This window comes from Danaus plexippus, chromosome 15 (genome assembly GCF_018135715.1).
Source record: "Danaus plexippus chromosome 15, MEX_DaPlex, whole genome shotgun sequence".
Classification (NCBI taxonomy): Eukaryota; Metazoa; Arthropoda; class Insecta; order Lepidoptera; family Nymphalidae; genus Danaus; species Danaus plexippus.
The window spans coordinates 81,601-102,185 of record NC_083547.1 but is presented as its reverse complement, the minus strand read 5'-3'; the positions used below and the strand labels follow the sequence as shown (position 1 = coordinate 102,185).

The 20,585-nt window shown below is 39.0% G+C and overlaps 1 protein-coding gene and 3 long non-coding RNA genes across 7 annotated transcripts in view; 1 reads left to right on the top strand and 3 right to left on the bottom strand.

The window, feature by feature from the left end:
• The window catches only part of LOC133319216 (uncharacterized), a 22,796-nt gene extending 7,474 nt beyond the window's left edge, over positions 1-15,322 (bottom strand). Inside the window, exons 1-2 of the long non-coding RNA XR_009752900.1 lie at positions 14,275-15,322; positions 14,030-14,138 (exon numbers count right to left, since the gene is read on the bottom strand). This is a non-coding gene — a long non-coding RNA (uncharacterized LOC133319216). The remainder of the gene's footprint in view (positions 1-14,029; positions 14,139-14,274) is intronic.
• LOC133319229 (uncharacterized) lies at positions 4,957-5,242 on the bottom strand. Its single transcript, XR_009752913.1, has 2 exons — positions 5,131-5,242; positions 4,957-5,063 (listed from the first exon to the last, which is right to left on the bottom strand). It is a non-coding gene; the product is annotated as an uncharacterized LOC133319229 (long non-coding RNA).
• LOC116766197 (delta-sarcoglycan-like) lies at positions 9,302-20,585 on the top strand. Of its 4 annotated transcripts, XM_061522797.1 has the most exons (7): positions 16,184-16,474; positions 17,562-17,755; positions 18,683-18,972; positions 19,049-19,238; positions 19,341-19,533; positions 19,787-19,910; positions 19,999-20,585. In XM_061522797.1, exons 3-7 carry the CDS (start codon positions 18,724-18,726, stop codon positions 20,182-20,184), a joined length of 942 nt encoding a protein of 313 aa, XP_061378781.1. In that variant the 5' UTR covers positions 16,184-16,474; positions 17,562-17,755; positions 18,683-18,723; the 3' UTR covers positions 20,185-20,585. The 4 variants fall into 4 exon arrangements, with proteins under 4 accessions (XP_032511845.2, XP_061378781.1, XP_061378783.1 ...); XM_032655954.2 differs by lacking the exons at positions 16,184-16,474; positions 17,562-17,755 and adding an exon at positions 9,302-9,323; XM_061522799.1 differs by lacking the exon at positions 17,562-17,755.
• LOC133319215 (uncharacterized) lies at positions 17,980-19,903 on the bottom strand. Its single transcript, XR_009752899.1, has 2 exons — positions 19,774-19,903; positions 17,980-19,680 (listed from the first exon to the last, which is right to left on the bottom strand). It is a non-coding gene; the product is annotated as an uncharacterized LOC133319215 (long non-coding RNA).

The following is a 20,585-nucleotide window of genomic DNA, read 5'->3' as shown; positions in this document are numbered from 1 at the left end:
GGAACGTTTTCTTCTCACTATTTCTAAAGGGCCAACGAATCTTTACTACTCTTCAACTAAAGACGAGAGAAACATTGGCCAGGAGCTGTTACAATCATTTAATGTATAAGACTGAAAGGCTTCAGTTCGTTCACTATTCATACCATTAAAGTGTACAATGATTTTCCACTGAAAATACGTATATTTCCAAGGCCTGTATTATGTGCATATAATACATATTAATTTATTTTAAATGTTTGAATACTTTATATTGTTTGTGTCTCATGTTTACAATATTTCACGTCAATATTCTCCTATCGTGAGTTGTCTGTAACAGATCACCATTTGTTAACGAGGCCTTTCTTTTCGCATCACAGCATTTGTAGCTATTAATTTCTTTTCTGGTATATTATTCTTTATTGTGCGATGTCATTGAGCCGTTAAATAAATATTTAAATGATTGAATGAATTAATATGTCGCGCCGACAGCCTTCTCGTATCGAAAATATTCCTTTTCGTGTATTCGTTCATTATAATTGTTTTCAAATTACCCACTTCACCGATGTTAATAATTTTATTAATACATCAGGTGATTAGTTTTTTCCAAGTACCCACAATTGTAATTGTGAATTTACCATATAAAAGTCCAAGCATAATTGTACTGAACTCATTCTACATTGGTCGCTATTAGGAGCCACAGTGGTAGAATCTCTGCTACACAATTCTTGACATTCATTGTAAGAATTTAGTTAGCAAAATAAACAAGTATCATTTTGAGTAAAGACTATCTTTGCTTCAAAATGGAAGCCTGTCCATCGTCATCGGTACTTAACGCCCAGACTCGAAATCCTTTTAAAGGACTAGGGTCTTGGCCAAGGTTCTACGAGGATCCCCTCGCTCTCACATCAGAAGTGGGATGTCTCACGCTACACTTTCAACCGCCGAATCGTCTACAAGAAAACGCCTGGTTCAACATACAACTCCGCACGTTTTTGAATACTCGAGAACCGTTGCACTACAATTTTTGAGATGAAGACGTTGGGGCATCTTGTTTCCTATTGAGGAACGAGTAGGAAGTTCGGATGAAAGTAACTTCCTTTCTTCAAGAAGCTCGAAACATATGGCGAAGAGTTACCAACGACAAATTAAGTCAAAAAATGCCGCTTGTGGAAGCTGCTATTGAAAATACATGTGACAAAAATTAAGCATAGAATTATGAACAACCATTAACCAAGAATTACAATTCAACGGTCTTGCAGGGTGTTTTGGAAAGTTTATTCCCAATTTTTGTATAAAACAACGCCTTAAACCAATCATGGAGGAAATAATTGAAAGGAATTCTAATATTGACACGTTTTCTAGAAGACGAGGTCATCAAGAAAACCATAGATAATCCCATTATCGCACCTCAACAGTTAAGTTGTACCAACTGCTTTCAAGTATAGTTTTATATATGCTTATCATAATTCCCTTCGACATATTGGGTGGAGGAAAACTTCGTTTAAAATAATTCGCACTTTTATAAACAACCGGTTTATCTGTAAAAATGTTTAAAAGTTTATCAGTATCAAGACACCTCAGATTGCATTCCATACCAAATCAGTCTTCGGCATTTGAAGTTATCCGCGTGTACGTTGCTATACCAAAAGACAAACGCATTATCGTGAATATTACTGTCTTTTCCAAATACGTGTTATTATATCGCGCATAGAAAAAAAAAAGCCATTATAGTATTTTGGCAGCTTTAGAGCAAGTGATGCTTTTATTTGGTAATTTATTTGGTACACCAAAAGAAATATAATCGTCGACGGGGATAGCTGTTAGGAGAGCTTTAAACTTTTTGTGATAGTTTTGGAATTAGTATTTACTCCGTATAGCCAGGTATTAGCCGAGCAAATGGATCAGTAAAGCGCGTCAAGTCAATCTTGAAAAATTGTTTAGTGATGATCAAGAAATAGGTCACTTCTGAATGGCATACTGCATTGGATTTTAGCTAATGTTAAAATTGTACAAGTCATAAAACATTAGCATTTCTCCATTATCATCACTGCTCCATATTATCATCGCTGCTCCATATTATCATCACTGCTCCATATTATCATCACAGCTCCATATTATCATCACTGCTCCATATTATCATCGCTGCTCCATATTATCATCACAGCTCCATATTATCATCGCTGCTCCACATTATCATCGCTGCTCCATATATTATCATCGCTGCTCCATATTATCATCACTGCTCCATATTATCATCACTGCTCCATATCATCATCACTGCTCCATATCATCATCACTGATCCATATCAACATCACTGATCCATATCATCATCACTGCTCCATATCATCATCACTGCTCCATATCATCATCACTGCTCCATATCATCATCACTGCTCCATATCATCATCACTGCTCCATATCATCATCACTGCTCCATATCATCATCACTGCTCCATATCATCATCACTGCTCCATATCATCATCACTGCTCGATATTATCATCACTGCTCCATTATCATATCTAAATTTAATTAACGTAGATGGGAATATAACATTAGACCTAGGTCTTGGGGAACCCTACGAGATTTATAAAATATTTGATAATGACCGTTATTTTGCTCAGCATGTTGCAGGAAGAGGAAAACCACGAAAAATTGCTAAAAGCAACTAACCCACACGAACGGATGGCAGTGTCGCATATTGATGAGTGTGATGACAACAAGCTTACGAACACCAACTGAAACAACATCTACCAAATTCTCCAAAACTCTACAGGTTCTCTGACACGTACAGGGCCTCTGTCACGTGTAGTATATGCGCATCTGAATCTGCAAACAGATGTCATAACACGTGTAGTGTATGCACATCACAACATCTACAAAATTCTACAAACCGATGGCATGACACGTAGTTTATGCACATCACATCTACAAAATTCTACAAACCGATGGCATGACACGTGTAGTGTATGCGCATCACATCTACAAAATTCTACAAACCGATGGCATGACACGTGTAGTGTATGCGCATCACATCTACAAACTTCTACAAACCGATGGCATGACACGTGTAGTGTATGCGCATCACATCTACAAACTTCTACAAACCGATCGCATGACACGTGTAGTGTATGCGCATCACATCTACAAAATTCTACAAACCGATGGCATGACACGTGTAGTGTATGCGCATCACATATACAAAATTCTACAAACCGATGGCATGACACGTGTAGTGTATGCGCATCACATCTACAAACTTCTACAAACCGATGGCATGACACGTGTGGTGTATGCACATCACATCTACAAAAATTCTACAAACCGATGGTAAGATACGTGGAGTGTATGCACATATAGACGTCTCCAAAATTCTAGCCCCATCCTTACATCGAAAATCGAAAGAAATTTCTAGAAATATTCAGATTTGATTTCGAAGTCTCAATATATTATGAGAACAAGACGTTGGCGCTGAGCACGCACCAACCGTCAGTATGGCCGTGTCGCGCCGACAGCCTTCTCGTATCGAAAATATTCCTTTTCGTGTATTCGTTCATTATAATTGTTTTCAAATTACCCACTTCACCGATGTTAATAATTTTATTAATACATCAGGTGATTAGTTTTTTCCAAGTACCCACAATTGTAATTGTGAATTTACCATATAAAAGTCCAAGCATAATTGTACTGAACTCATTCTACATTGGTCGCTCTTAGGAGCCACAGTGGTAGAATTTCTGCTACACAATTCTTGACATTCATTGTAAGAATTTAGTTAGCAAAATAAACAAGTATCATTTTGAGTAAAGACTATCTTTGCTTCAAAATGGAAGCCTGTCCATCGTCATCGGTACTTAACGCCCAGACTCGAAATCCTTTTAAAGGACTAGGGTCTTGGCCAAGGTTCTACGAGGATCCCCTCGCTCTCACAAATACATAAAAAATAAATAAATTCATTTCGTTACTTCCGGCTACGTTATTATCCTGTATGAATTAAGGTTTATAATGTTTAAATAGGAAAGTTAGTAAAGCGACTTTGAGTCTGTCTCCACAAATGTACAACTTAAATCTTCGCTGTTTGCTTTCAGACAATCCAAGGATTAACTTTTGTTAGAGAAAATAAGTTAACAGAATTTTTAACATATAATTAATACCTAGGTAACATTGAATATGTTTAGAAAATTAAAAACGGCTTAAAGAAGAAAGTTGCCAATACTTTTATTGTTTACGAAGTAATCTCCCTCTACACGTCGTTGTATTCCGAGACAGACATGTAACAAATGACAAATGAATGCCGTATACTAATGACTACTACATTAGGTTATGAAAAAGTTCTAAAATGAAAATTCAAAAAAAGTTTTCATTATCAATGTTTCGAACTGTCCAGTTCCGAACATTTTCAGTGTTGCCCACGTGAGTGTTATTGATTATTTAAATTATGTGTTATTAAATTAGAGACAACTAGAGACTCTCGTAGCTGATAATTAATTACTTTTACAATATTTTATTTAATATAAAACACGGTGAAACGAAAACGTTTCATATATTCTATGATATATTTCCAAACTACATGACTGATGCATACGAGTACATAGTTTGTCGAGTGCAGTCTGACGTGATTAGAACAGTTTATTGTGTAAGACGAACGACAATATTTATTTCATAACTAAGAAAACTGAACTCTATTCCGTTGAAAAATTTATCATAAAAATATACAAAACATAGTATAGACGCATAAACATTAAATTGTCTCTTAGGAGTCATCTAGTCGAGGTATACTTTGAAATAGATTTAAAGAATTTAAAGCGGATTATTTGAAGTCGGTATTAACATAATATGATTGCGTTCGAAGTGGTCACGTAAAATTTAACGTACCGGCTTCGAGGATCCTCACAGCAGAACACGAGCGAGCGAACGGGAAATAATCCAATCAGAGAGAATGACGCTCCACTGGACGTAGCCGAGGATTTTTAACAATTTTATTCGCTCCATTTGAGATGAGCTCCGAAGTATGATTGTAATATGCAATAGTCATTTTGGCTCCCGACTACTTGTGGCTCCACTCGAGCCGAATTTCGTCGCTCCTGTTAATTGGCTGGATGTGTACACACAAACAAACTAAGTAGTAAGAGAGAGCTGTCGGTGCATTACCAGTAATTCGCCAGTAAGTAGCCCGCGTTCTACAGACGATTCATGACCCGGGGCGAGTCAAACACGTAGTATCTGTAAATAAAGCGAGGAGCCTTTCATATTTATTATTTACGGTCCCTAATAAGTGGGTGGGCGAGGAACCTGCGCCGCCGCCTGCCTTGGACTCGCTCGGAATATTTAACGCTTGTTTGCCAATAATTTAGCATAACTTACTACGGCACTTTGCCCTCATAAACAGATAATATCAACTTTTCAGTATGAATTACATTACAACGGACAATATGTAAACCGCCACCTCCTCTTTTATAAAATAAACCTGCTCTACATATATAAATTTTGTCTCATTTAAGATTTCTCCTTGTATATCAATGTCCTACGCTGTTCATATATCGTCTATTCACACCTGAGACATCTCGTTTTTCGTCAACATTTACAAATCGAATGAAAGAAATGGATAATTGTAAAGATGACATCACAAATATACGATTGCATTGAGTGTTACATTAATTCTAAAGAAATGTAATGATAGTGAGACATGTCACGAGTCGAGAGAGTGCGTGTGGCGCTGTTCATGTTTTAAAAATTTCACATCTTAATTACACCAGAAGGAATGAACGATCGAGTCGGTGAAGAATGCGGTTAAACGATTTGAGGCGTATTAATAAAACGATTAAAGGAACTTCCGAACGGTAATCTGAGAACAAAGCGAGCGGCAGATGGTCGCGATTCACAAACTTTGATGACGGACGTCGCGCGCCCCCCCTCCCCCTCCAGTGCCGAAGTCCCACTGAGAATCAACCGGCAACCACGATTAATACTTTTGTTTTAGCTTACTCGTTTGTAATTTTATTCGTCTTGAACAAGTTTCATCACCTAAAGCTCGAAGCGTCTCGTCTCCGACACAAACTTTATGTAACACTAAGTCAACGATCAAGTTATATATTCTTTTGAGAAATCAACGTTTGTATGTAAATACGAATATCGAGTGCGACAACCATTAGAGGGGGTTCGTGTAATGTGAGGAGCGAGGCTGAACTCCGCCCGCCGCGGGGATGTCAATCGGTGTCCGCCGTTTGATGAGTCGTCAAAATTACTTCCTATGTTGTTAAGTGCAGGAAATTGTGAGTCCTCTGATGAGTCGACACACCTTTCACTATTAAACGATAACTGCTTTCAGGAGTCTCCTCCTTATTGAGACTCAACACAAGCGGAAGCTTCGTTGGGAAGTCAATTTAAATATTCTACTTATTATCAAATGACTCATCAATCCAGGAGCCTATTGACCCTGGGCGTTCTTCTTGCAGACTCGTATGAAAGGTATACTTATTATTTCTCATATCAAAACTGTAAAGTAAATGGAATCCGTTTCATTTAAAAAATCATTTCGGCATCTAAAAATGTACCGCGAAGGAATAAATGAATGCTGGAGCGGCATTACGTTGTTGGAGGCAATATCTCGGCAACAGCAGCTGTGCGGTAATGGCGTCGACAGTTTACGCTCTCCGATTACGACCATCTAAACATTCATTACAAGTAATGTCCGTCATTTATCCGCACTAATCACTATATAATACCCGCTCGAGCTTTAAAAAATGACCAAACTAAGTTACAGCCCCAAAAATATAACTCCAAATATCCACCCCGAGGCGGCCGCTCGTCACTGATTCATATTTATTTTGAAGCTTCTTAAAAATGTCAAACTAAACTACAACAGAGCGGTCGCGGTCTCCGTGTGGCGTGTGGACAGGGCGCGTAGTTTACTGGGACGTTCCGTATTAAGAGATAAAAGTTAAACACAATTATGACACAACTTTTTGTCTCCGCGTTACTAATATCACGTAAGAAAAAATAAAGAAGTTGTAACAAGAAGAATTAGAAATATTTTTAAATATTTCATTTTCTTTATAAAATTTGTCTTAAATAATATCGCTGAAGAAAATTCTATTAAAATGTATGTATATAATTCTATTTAATAATTCATCTAGTGAAGTCAATTCGTTTGGTTCTTTCTTATTGAGTAGGTACGTGTGTAATGTCGGAGGATATCGTTATATTTTGGGGGTGTTCGTAGCCGATATAAATCTTATGTTAATGTTATAGTGATGAACTGAAGCGCTTAAAGCGCCCGTGTGCTAAACGTTTCACGGTTTAATCAAGCCGAGCGATCACGGCAGACAAATAGCGATCTCATCTCCATGCAGAGGAGTTAGAGCCGCCAGCAACATGTCGATTGTTAACAATTACGACTCACGCAGAGGACACACTCCCCTATTCTTATAATTGTGTGAGCTACGAACTGTTCGTCTTAACCCCGATACCTCTTCCATATATGTATGTTTATGTATCATAGGTAAAATGAGTTTCCATCCCCCTAGAGGACTCGGCATTCATAAGTATTACAAGTTATGCAGTAGTTTCATTCGTTAACTCTACGAGGCTTATGCTTTGCGGAGCCGGAGCTTGTGCAGTTACAACACTGCCACTACTTCTTTTATCAAACCACCTGTGGCATCTCTGACATCATCAATATCCCTCGTCGACTGTAAGGCTTTCGTCTCAGTTGTCGAGGCCGGCCACACGATCATAGAAAATCTTATGATACCGAGGTTCATACAGGACGGTGGACACTTGACATCAGGTGGATATGTATAGTATAGTCACACATTGAAATAGTTCCATTAGTCATAAGTTCACCTTTGACATTACATAAAAAATGTTGTTTATTTAGTGCAGTCCAAAGAAAAATTATCATCTTCGAACTAAAAAACGACGTGATTCTTAAAAAAAAGGAAAGCAATGGTTCCTCACACTTTGATCGGGAGACTACCGTGCCCTCGTGATTGACACGTTTTTTATGAACAGTTGAGTTCCATCAAAACCGTTGGAAGTGGTTTTGAAGTCTTGGGGTAAACAGATAAAAAAAAAGTTATGTGTTCAGTTCAGTACTTTTATAACGATATAAAAGTAGAAGGTGTATGGTGTGTGGTAGGAGACATCTTTGACAGGAACTTATGGGCAGTTCCCATGTCTATCTGGAACAAGAAAAGAAAGTGTCTTTATTATTTATGAGCCTCCATTAATCGTCTTATACACAATTAATTAAAAATGTAAAGTTCCTTTTATTTTCATTCGAAGCTAAACTTGCCGCCTCTCCATTTGTAAAGACTTTCCGGTGAGTGCGAGTACAGTGAAACAACTTTTGAGCCTTATTTTCTCGTTCCGAAATTGCAGTGGTTTAAGCGAGATTTCATTTGTATGGAAGCCGGTATAATCTGTAATAATACCGCAGTAGCGCGGCGCGGGCCTTCAAAGACGCCACTCGTCCGCGCCGCCGCTCGCCGCTCGCCGCCTGTAATGAGTTTTTTTTAAATGCGCAACACATTCACACACCCCTACAGCTAAACGCATTTCTAAAGACCATATGTATGAGTGTTCTTTTAATTACTTTTCATAGATATCGGTAATATAGTATTTCTCCATGTTCAACGATTTTCTTGTGACGGTAAGACATGCCCAAACCAGTCTAGGGAATCAAATCCCGCTGAAGCCGTCTTGATTACAGCGACCCATGCCCCGTGCCCCGTGCCCCGTGCCCCGAGCCCCGCTCACAGACTCTCACAATTGGTTGGATTAGGAGGATTTTAAAATGCGATGACGATTTGAATATGAACACCCGGAGCGTCTTTAAAATAAATTAAATTAAAATGCTCAACGTAACGTTGCTCAGAATCGCACCTCTTTAGACAAAATTTATCAGTCCGGTGTTGAGTTACAGAACATCCGTTATTTTAGGTTTTGGGGATCATGCCAGTTACTATAATGTAACGTTAATTAAAATATTTAATTTACTAGGCTGACGGCGGACGTGCGGCATAATGTGGCGTTCGGTCGTGAGATCGAGAGGTCGTGATATATTTTCTTCATCGTAATAATAATAATGATAGTAATAATAATATTCTTTATGGTACACCCCCAAATTAACAACTATTAGGATCGTAATAATGTAGGACGGTGTATAATGCTAGGAACAGTCTGCGTCGTGGCGGAGGAGGCCGGGAGACTGAAGCCGGCGCGAGCGGAAGGAAAGCGTCGCTAATTACTCGCAGCCCGCAGCAAAGACAGCTCGCATCCTGAGAGGGAGAGCCTACGACTCACACTTCACCAATAAACTACTCTCACCATACACACGACCGGTACGTATCATATTTTGCGAGCTTCCATACTCATTTTAGCGCAGCTCGTAATGTAGATGACTCAGTTTCGTGTCATGACAGATTTACAACAGTTCATACTCCTACACAACATGTACTCGTATATGCTACAAGTTTACTAGTGACTATATTTACCTAATAATTACCGAGTGGAATGTTTTGAGGGAAAGAAAAAAAGATTGTAATGTTTATAGTGAATGAAATGAATGATGCGATAAGTCAGTAACTGTTACATTTAGTGAGATATCCGGTTATCGGCGGTGGCGGGTGGTGGAGGGTGGTGGCGTGCGGTGGCGAGGCGGCTCCGCGCCGCGGCGCGAGTAATTCATAATATTGTAATAACGGTACCCAGCAGTTATTCCGTGCTTAAACGTTTTACTGCGGTCATTACCTTCGCGCTGAAAGGATATGCAGACGATAAATTGTAGAGCCTCACCTACCTATACGTACCACGCTATCTTATCCTCGGATCTAACCGCTCGCCGGCGTCTTTATAGCGGAAATAATTTATTAGTGTAATTGATATTTCGGTTCTGATATCGAGGACTTTAATTCGACGCATTGTGGATCCGATTCCATATCTCTCTCCGACGTTTTATAGAGGACTGCGGCTAGCTCACGTCAGCGGATATCCCGATGTGTTCATAAAGAAAACTCGCCTTTTCTTCGGCAATAAAGAGACCATTTAATCGAAGCTTATCTGCCGGAAGCATTCATTAGATGATTGCACCCTCCGACGGACTGTTCCAGCTCCGCCCACTCGGGGTGATGTTTATCGAACACAGATATGAAAATCTCTTTAAGTGCCTTGTAAACTCTACTCATAGTGCCTTTAAGTAATTATTTGTTCACAGAGGACTCGCCCTGCCCCCTTCCGCTTCCATGGCGATATAATCTGTAACAAATCTATTACACATTAATTTTAAATTTTATAAGGACTTCGGGCCTTTAAGTAATTGTTTCGATAAAAGCGTATTATTTGTAACAGTTTCAACTGAAACGAATGTTTGTTAGAAAATATTTTTGAGTATTCCTTATTTAAATCAATAATACAGTAACTTTAAAAGGGAACAAATGAAATAATTTTCCATGCGAAGTTAGAATACATGACTAGCCGTGAGCGTCAGTGAGAGTCACAATCGGCGGAGTCCGAAGCCGACCAAAGTTCGAGCACCCACTCGTTGCACCCTTAAATAAACTCCAAAATAAATATGAAATAAAACATCAGCTTTGGTAATTTTAAACCTTTTCATTATATAACTATTTAACTATGGCGGGTATATTTTTTAAGGTTATAATTTAATCGAGTTTAGTATGAAAGCGATATTCTAGTTAGTTTTTTTTGTAATTTCTTGATCCGCTTTTTACCGAGATAAAAAAAATGCGCGGTGATGATATAAAAGAGGCGTTATTTCTTTTCAGTCACGTCTATCCTTTACTCTGAACAGTTAAACAGTTATGTGTTTGTATTTTTAAAAAACAACAAAATTCTAATAAATATATCCAACATCAGCCCTAGTTACGGTGATGGTCGCCTCTCCTCCTCTCCTAAGTTGAGTCAGAAGTTGGTGTTGCATTAAAGTTGGTGATGCGGCCGCGGGCGACTGACGGAGCCTCTCACATATATTATAATATTATTAAAGAAAAAGAAACTTTTTCAATAATATTCAAGTTCAAAAGTGTCAACAAATAAAACATAAGTTTTGAGTTGAGCCTCGTGTAAGTCAACTCTCACCGTCTCAATGTTTCTTGTCACCTGTTTTCATGCGTCTTTTCTAATCATCAAGTATCTCCTAACACTATATTGTTTTCATTTTTTTTTTGTTTTCTGTCATCCAGATTAATGTCGCTTTTCTTCCAATAAAGTTGAACAGATCAAAGTCGACGAGCCAATTGCTCTTATTACCACACTAATGAAATCGTTGGCATATTTTTAATAAACATTAACTTTTCATCATTATCATATCGTATCTTTGTATTGAAAGTCGTTTCCCAGCACCTTCATATGGTGTTATTGTGATGAACAAATCAAAACATTATTATATTGACAATAGTCATGTAAGTGTTATGTGGAAGTGTTTCGGAGATGAGGTGAGGTGAGGTGAGCTGAGGTGAGGTGAGCGGTGGTGAGGGGTTGTGAGGGGTAGTGGCTGCGCCGGCAGGTGGCTTGAATTACCGCATTTGTTACACGTTTACAGCGAACTGTATCAATATTTCATACGGATTTAAACAAGGATCGCGCGCCGCAGCACTCGGCCGGCACGCCGACCCTGCACACAACACCACCCAAAAATATTATCGACATCGCATGCATCAGTACTATGAACACTCTATGTGTGTGTGTGTGTGGGTGTGTGAGTGTGAGTACAATAGAAAACATAAAACACGGATATACACATTCCTAGAGGACGAAATGAAAGTTCTCTAGACTTGTCGCAGTAGCTGAATGCTAATTGGAACCTGTTTATTTGCCGAGGCTTAGAATACATTTATTTTGTTTATTTATTTCTGTAATACGAACGGCATTGATACGTTCTATCTAATCTAATGTATATCTTCGCCCTCTGTTTGTAAAGTTGATCTACATTCACTAGTATATATACTGTCACTGAACTTGCAATCACAACCGCCGAGCTGAGTGAAGTGTTCGGGGAAAGCGATCTGTGTCATTTGTAATAAATTAATTACTCACGAGCGTTATAAGTGTAGCGACAGACACCTGTTACAGCGACAAGAATCTTTGTAATTATAAATCAGTGCGGGGCGACCAACGCTTACTTTCATACGAGAGAAATTTTCAATTTTGAAATGTCACAGAAAATGAAATTGTCTCCGGACATGCGACCTCCTGATTTCAGACACCTTTTATAATAAACAAGGTCTCACAAGTCAGTCTCAGGATTTATATCCGACGATGCGAGTTCAACACATTAAATATATTACGTTCAATGTTGTGACGTAACGTAACGTAACGCGAATGTGATGTGTCACACACGTCATGTTCTATAATTGAGATAATTTCAATTATAGTCATATTCTCGAAGAAGATAACTTTAAAAGGCTTCGAGATTACTAAAGTCTAGTTTTCTATATGTCTTCACAAACAATGAGTGCGGCCTCCACCACGGGAAAGTTAATTATATTTTTAACGAGAACGACAAAATATCATGAAATTAGTTTATAACAAATATTAGGCTGTATATTTTCTCGTCAAATGTTAACCTGATATGAAGTCAACAACCGTCTCCAAACGACAAGTGATACTTTTTAGATATCATTACGAGACAGACAGACCGCTGCGTTGAAGCTCGTCGTGATGACGTCATGTATTAATTGGTTGTATTTCAACAGAAACGTTCAGTCGTTTACATGAACGTGTCAGAGAATCCTTAACTGCGTCACTATCATAAGGATTTGTTCTTGTATACATCGAGAGGGAGAGAACTAGACGCGGTTCTGTTGTTCTCTGCCTTATTTTTCTATAGCGTTTAAAGATTTAGATTCTTCATGAAAATTATCTAACATTAATTAATTATACAGCAAAGATCCCAACACTCTGGGTTAGACTTGAACGAAAACATTTCGTCACAAATAAAATGAGTTTTTCTTTGTAGATAGTTAATATAATAGAATAGTTGAGATTTTATATTGAAATGTGGGAAGAAATTATAATACAAGTTGAAAGGAGACGCCGTAACAGAGTGTGTCGAAGAGGGATGTACTCGCACCTACGTGACAAATTTAAAGTTTTTGGGCTTCGGACATATTAAGATATATAGAGGACCAGCTGCGGGGATCCAGCCTCACTAAATATACACAACAGCAACATGGACGGCTTAAATATATAAGTATTTGGAATTTAAAGCTTTATGTGTTAATTATAAAGAAACAATAACATTCAGTTTAAAATTAACAATTATTTTTCATTGATTTTATTTATTTTCCGGACGTATATTTCGTTGGCGAATTGGATTCGTTTGAATATTCATACCTTCTCATTAATATCACAAATCAGTAATTGGTGTTAATTATGACTAATTACTGTGACATTCATCAACCGCAGGTCCGGAGCAGAACGAAACGGTTTCGTTGAATTATGAATACGTTGATTTTTGTCATCAGTGACGCTGACAGAGATCACGGACGATTTTCGCCTAAAGATTTTTCTTAAATCGATTGGTTTAGTGTGTGAGAGTGCGGCACATTATGCAGCCTCACGGCTTCCGTCCGTGATCGGGGGCCGGTCTCCTGACACCTCGACGACTCAACCTCCGACACCCGGCAGTGCCTGAATTAAACGAGAAACACACTCCAGCACTCAACGACTAATGACGTCACCGAGGGGGACGTTATAAAACGTGTCTCACGAAAAATATACATTTCAGTCCGGAACAACATTCTAATGTATAGCATTCCAATGCTACCTTCGCTGTGTGACAAAGTACGTGCAGTCTTGAACCCAAACAAAATTAAAATATCACCTTACAGGAACCGAAATATACTTTAAAACTTAACTGATACTAATGAAACTAGCGATCTTAGTGAACCTCTCCGATAAATATACATTGAAACAATACATTCAACGAACGGTGTAAACTGTTTCATAGAGAGGATAACAGCGGTCCGTGTGAGGTGTGACAGATACACACAGACACACACAGACACACACAGGCCGGGCGGCACCTCACAACAGACTGTTCCATCCGGTGATGATCTGAACTCAAGGTTTTCTTTTCCTGTCCTGGTGTGTTTGCTTCTCGGTTTGTGTTTATAGTCACTGTGACTGAGGAGGATCCCCTTTGTAAAATTAAACTCATTTTTATATTTATTCAATATCAACAAAAAAATATATTTTCATTAAAAGATTACACAGAAACAGATAAACGTATAATTTTAATGTAATGTAATTAGCACTTCGAACGGCTTTACTTACTTTACTGAACAACATTTCCATCCACGGAATGTAAACGTCGCTTTTCTTTTAATCATGAAATATTCCAACTCTCTATTTGTATGTCCAAATAAACAAACACGAAGCCGCAACATCGAAATCCGTGAAAACGATGTTTTAATAAAACAACTTATTTATGTTTGAATGTCACAGCTAGGCGAAAAATGGGAATCAGTGCGATCTTAAGTCCGTCTACGACTTACTATTACCGATAGTTTCTTCACTTTCCTAGCCAGCGATCGCATGGTGTATACCCACCCGTGTGTCTGTATGTCCGTGTGTATCGCGTTATCTCCAGCGACTGGTTCACTAGCTCAATATAACATTATTACTAATTCATAGAGAGGAAAGCTATCCGGCGTTGTCTCTGCAGTAACGACAGCAACGACACACAGTTGACAATACTGACGACTGCCACAAACATATGAAGGTCGTAAAAAATATTAGAATAAGAATAGCTTGAATACAAAACAAAACATTCAGGAACTCAAACGATTTAAAGAAATATGAACAGTAGACATTCTCTAAATTGAGTCACGAGCAACGTGAGGTCAACTATGACAGGGACGAGCACACGAACAGCAACACTACGGCTATTTTAACTCGGCTCCGGTTCCGTCTACTCGCGTTTTATTAAAACCTTAATATAGATTTCATTTTCCGCTAACTCTTATTAAAATTTAGTTTCGCCAAACAACTTTTATTAACGAACGGACAAAAATTTAATAAAGACCCGGCAGATATTTCAAAGTAATAAGCTGCGGCTCATCACGGACTAATTAAATATTAATAGCACGGCTCGGAGGTGGCGCTAAATGATAGCGTTAACTGGAATTCATAATAGAGAGCCGGGCTCAGCTGCATGTAGAACACGGGCGAGTTATGTCCCGCCCGAGACAGCGGCTCTTTAAAAATGCAGCACTTCAAAACGAAGCGTGTTGCACGGCGCGCCGCCGACGCTGGCGCACGAGCCCTCAGTCATCACGGAGAGCTGGAGGCGGCCGGTCCGCGACTGACTCACAGGCCGGGACTCCCTGCTGACTGTGACTAGAGGACGCGCCCCGCGGATGTGTCCCGCCAGTGTCTATATCAACATGTGGAATATTTATTTTTACACATCGACGTTGGATCGATCGCAGCGCGAATTATAAAGCGGAGTAGCATCTCGTAAAAGCGACGGGTTTAGACGCCGTCGATATTTTATTTATGTTAACGGCTCAGTAACATCCGTTCCAGTTCTATTTCGACCCTGCACCTTCCCGTACCTTACTATTCGTTCTTGTACCTCGTTGTACTGCGAGAGGAAGGGAGCTCACACAGTAGCCACCCGCGCGGGAGTCGCTCGGACACCTCGCCCTCTGATATCGTATTCTGAAGCACGCTCGTTTGCTGCGCGTCAGATATTTCCAGAGAGTTTTCTAGCACCTACGAATTCGTCTAGTCTCAGGGACACCCCTCCCCGCTACAGCCGTCTGCTTCGTAGTTCACTGAGAGTTCTAAAAGGGTACACAAACAGTACACTGTGATACAATTACTCGATTTAAATAGGTCAAAGTGAAGGTTTACAGTGACGCCGCTCCGCCACTAATGATAAATTAGTTTCAAATTCGCTATGTTTATAAATATTCCTCGGCTGCAAGAAAACTATGTCAATGGTGATATTAAAAGTTTAAAGAAATTGATATCGAGTGAAAATTGTCGGATTTAACTAAAGGCGCATCGTACGTTTGAAGTGTCGGCCATTGTATGACGTGAACAGCGTCAACAACAAAGGCCAGGCACGGAGCCGACTGACCGACATACACCGACAGAGAGCTCCTGGAACCTTACTCAAAGTAAGTTCACAGACACACGACCCACACGACCCGTTAAGGTATTATAAAATAACACTTGGTCCCTGTTATAAGATTTCCAAGACTGAAATATTTTAAGACGAGTACTATTTTAAGTACTGTTAATAAAGAGCAAACTCTATTGAATCTAAAACCATTCGAAATAGAATCGGTCGCCTCTCTTCCGAAATAGAACAGAAGCCGGAAACAACTTCACCATTAGAGTTGTGGAAGCCGTTCACCTGACGCTGGAAGGGAGGAGATCCGATATTAAGGTGGTGCCGGGCACGCTTACTAATAATACATTAACGTAGTTTGCATAATGGACATCGACTCTGTTTAGTCATCAGGTACGTTTCATATTCAGTTCGCCAGTCGCAGAGAGCAATTATAATAATTAGCTATTACAGTACCGAGTTTGTTGTCACATTCTTTTCAAGAGAAATTATGATTTACATTAATGTAGGTCAGGTCACGTTTGACGTTTTATAACATTCAACATCACTACCACATTCAGAAATATTTATATATCTATATATGTATATGTATATATTGATTTGTTGTTTATAAATAAACTAGCAGGTACATAGATATAACATTAACTTATGAATAAAGAGGAAACATCGTCGGCTGTTATTCATTTTTACCCGTTCCACATAAATATGCAAGCCTCTTAAATATTCACGACACGAAAAGTGCATTACAGCCACCGATATTAATTCACAGTTTGCAGATAAATAAAAAACTTGATATCTTCATAAAACGGCCGTCAACTGCGCGCCGTAACCTGCCCAGACGGACACGCTCCGAGAGCTGAACGACCCCCGGAGGCCATCGGTGGCCAGAGATCAGAATACAATCCGCAAATAAAGACTAGCTCTTCAAAAAATTAAGCTCTGTGTGACCTCTTTGTCCAAGACTTTATTTGTGCTGATGATTTAAATAAAACACTAAAATCATCAATATCAATAAATTATTAATTTATTTTCAAAAACCATTGAAAACATTCTCGTCTCGACCAATTTAGTATTTATTATATAAAAATTGAAACTTACTAAACAATATTTCTTATCAATACCGACAGTAACAGATCTCACTACAAAATATATTTTTTACCGCCAACGTACGCCTTTTACTTTCTACGTACTTTAACATAGCTATAAAGATAGATATACTGTGTTTAATTTCAAATTAATGTTTCACTGTTATATATTTTTGTAAAGTAAATACCAAAAGGGGTATTCTGTTAAATGGGATCTTTTAAATAGAATTTCGTCCGCCTTGTACAATATTATTAACGGTGCTTGGTGTATTTGAGCAGAGTTTTTCAAAGGGCAGGTTGCGAGCATTCATTAGTCCTTGTTCGTTTACCGCGGCGCGCTCTTCATTAGTACAACTCTCTCGCTTTAAGTTTTCTTTATTTACAATTGTTTTTAGGAGCAGACTTTTCAGTAACAGGTCGTATCGTCTAAAGGTTGCACGGCGTTACTTACATATAACAGTACGTGGAGTTGTGACACTTTAACGACTGAATTGATATTATGTGGTCTCTCAAACACGACACAAAAACAATGCGTTTTATAGAAATCAAGAAGATGTGAATTGAGTGAACACCGCCAGCGACTGGACGGGTAATGTGTATAACATCATATTCTTCAATATTTTATTTTATCGTCTACTCCATATTTCTCGCGCGACTTACTTACCTTTGGTCGGAGAAACAAAATATATTATTAATCTACGTATTATCGCGTTGATGAACCCGCCTTAACAGAAAACCAAAATGTCATTATAAAACAGACTTTTATACAAATCACTTCGGAAATCGTGTCGAAATTTAAGACAAACATACACGCACAGTAAGAATAGTATAATTTTTGTATTAATTTAATTGATAAAACAATGTTCGTATATTAATTTAAGAATCAACTCTTCAAATAGCACAGCACTGGATCAACGACTGCACGTCCAATTAATCACTTCATTATTGTTTTAAAAATTCTTCAGATAAAAGTTGGGTTAAACATTTTGCAAAACAAAGTTCATATATTACAGTTACATGTCATGAATGTTGTGACTCTCGACCCTCGACCCTCGACCCTCGACGCTCGCCGCTCATCCCTCGACAGCGAACGTTCTCGTTCAGAACGCGGCTCCGCTCTGAGCTTCGCCTATCGGTTTTCCATAACTTACTATTTGTACAATCCGTTACAAATAAAACCAACACATATCTATAAACTGCTCGCAATGTCTCGATACCGAATACGTTTCTAAATCGCCTCCATATATTAAAAAATTCTGAAAACTATTTCTCCATGCTTCAGAGTTCCTTTTTTGTTTTTCTTTTGTCATCGAGAAAACAAAGCAGTAGTGTTTTATTCCATTAATAGTATTCGAGTTATTTGGTATTCGTTGTCCAATATTTTCGAAAGTTCAGTCAAATTATTTTACAAATTTTATAAGAACCGTTCCTCAGTGTAATATTAGTTTAGTATTAGACTTTCGTTACTTTTAGTTGAATAAATTTTTGTTATCCAAAACAAACCATTTATTTTCAGCCAATCTATCATCTCAGACAGATTAAATAGGCGAACCCAAAATGAAGGTTGAGGATGCCAACAGTGAAGGTATCCGGGGTTGGGGCTGTACACCCCCCGGGGAGCCCCCGCCGGCTACAGTGACCACCTCCGCCACCGTTACCACTACACCGCCCGCCTGTCTACCGCCGTTCGTCACACGAGGATGGAGACGAAACGCGCTCTATGGAATCATAGTGTTCCTCATCATACTCGTATTTCTTAATATCGCCTTGACATTGTGGATTATAAGTACCTTGAAACTGAGCGCGGTGAGTTCATTTCGATGTTTTGTGTGTGCAGTGAAAGCTCGTCAACAATGTTTATTAATCATCCGAATGTTTCCAGAGAGGTATAGGACCGATCACTATCATCAAGGAGGGGATCCGGTTGGATGGACAGGCTTGGGTCCTTGACAATCTGATCGCGTCCACGCTGTCTTCACAAACGGGTCAACCGCTCAGCCTGCACTCATACCGCAATTTCACTATCATAGTGTCCGATGAAAACCACAAGGAAGCAGCAAAACTATTCCTGAGTTAGTACAATGTCACTAAAAGTTTTCTTAATAATATTGATGAACAGTCGGTCCATAACAGTCGATGACGGATAATGTGTCTGTCTGTATGTATTGCGATAGAACGAGACAGCCTGGAATGCAGTGGTCGTTCGTTCCACGTGCGAGACGCTCGCGGCGAGGAGGTGTTCCACGCGTCTCGAGAGGAGGTGCGCGTCTTCTCGGAGACTCTGTCAGTGAGTGGAGCGGGCGGGCTGGCAGTGAGGGGAGCTCTGCAGACGCCGGTAGTACGAGCACCGCCGGCTGCAGACTTACAGTCAGTCGCCATAAACTTTTGGTCGTCACCTCGGCTCAAGACCCTATCTCTGTCTCTTCGTTTGAACCCATACGTCCTTTATGTGTTTCTCATTCCCAAATTCAAATCTTCGTAAAATAATGGAGTCTCACGATAAATTTTTAATTTCTGTGAAAAATAAAAACATATTTTACAAAAGAAGTATCCAAAATGTAAGATATTTAAGGAATCAATTAGTATAACGTAAGACATTAAACTCACATTATTACGTTAGGTTGGAATCATTGACGAGGCGACTCGACCTGCGAGCCCCGCAGTCCATCCACCTCGAGAGTAGAGCGGGGAGTATCGACATAACATCACACAGCGACATTCAATTAGACTCAGTCGTCGGAGCTGTGAGTTACTAACATGATGTCATTGCACACTGTACGAATATAGTCCACACATCGATGTTTTTATTGATTTCTTGCTTTAATTGTACAGATTAAGATCGACGCTCCTAACATCATAATAAGCAATTTAAAAGAAGCCAAAATCGCAGACAATCCCGCTAAGAATATGAGAAAAAAGGTGTACCAGCTGTGCGCCTGCGGCTCGGGGAAGCTGTTCCTGGCACCCTCGGACGGGAGGTGTAGTGTGGAGGAAGAAGACCAAGAACTCTGTAGATGATAACGAACACCACGTACTCGTACATAGAGACGAACCATTCCTATCACACGGATAAAAATTTATTAAATAAGGAAGAGGACTTTATACAGCTCTAGTTTTGATAGAATAGAAGAGATATTATCGAAATAGAAACATATTGAATATGTGAATAGTTCAGAGCGCATCCCACGTGTCGCGTTGTTATTACAGTAACTATACGTTTAGTACATTGTATTTTAGATCCGCTGCACGTCAGTGAGTGATGAATTGACAACGAATTATATAAAACAGCACGAGGCACGACCTGTATATACATTGTTAGTAGCTGCTACAAAAACAATATAACGTAGAAAGGAATTTACATAGCCAGGAATTTTAATAATTTTATTTGTTATATTAAGAATTATATTATTAATTATCTA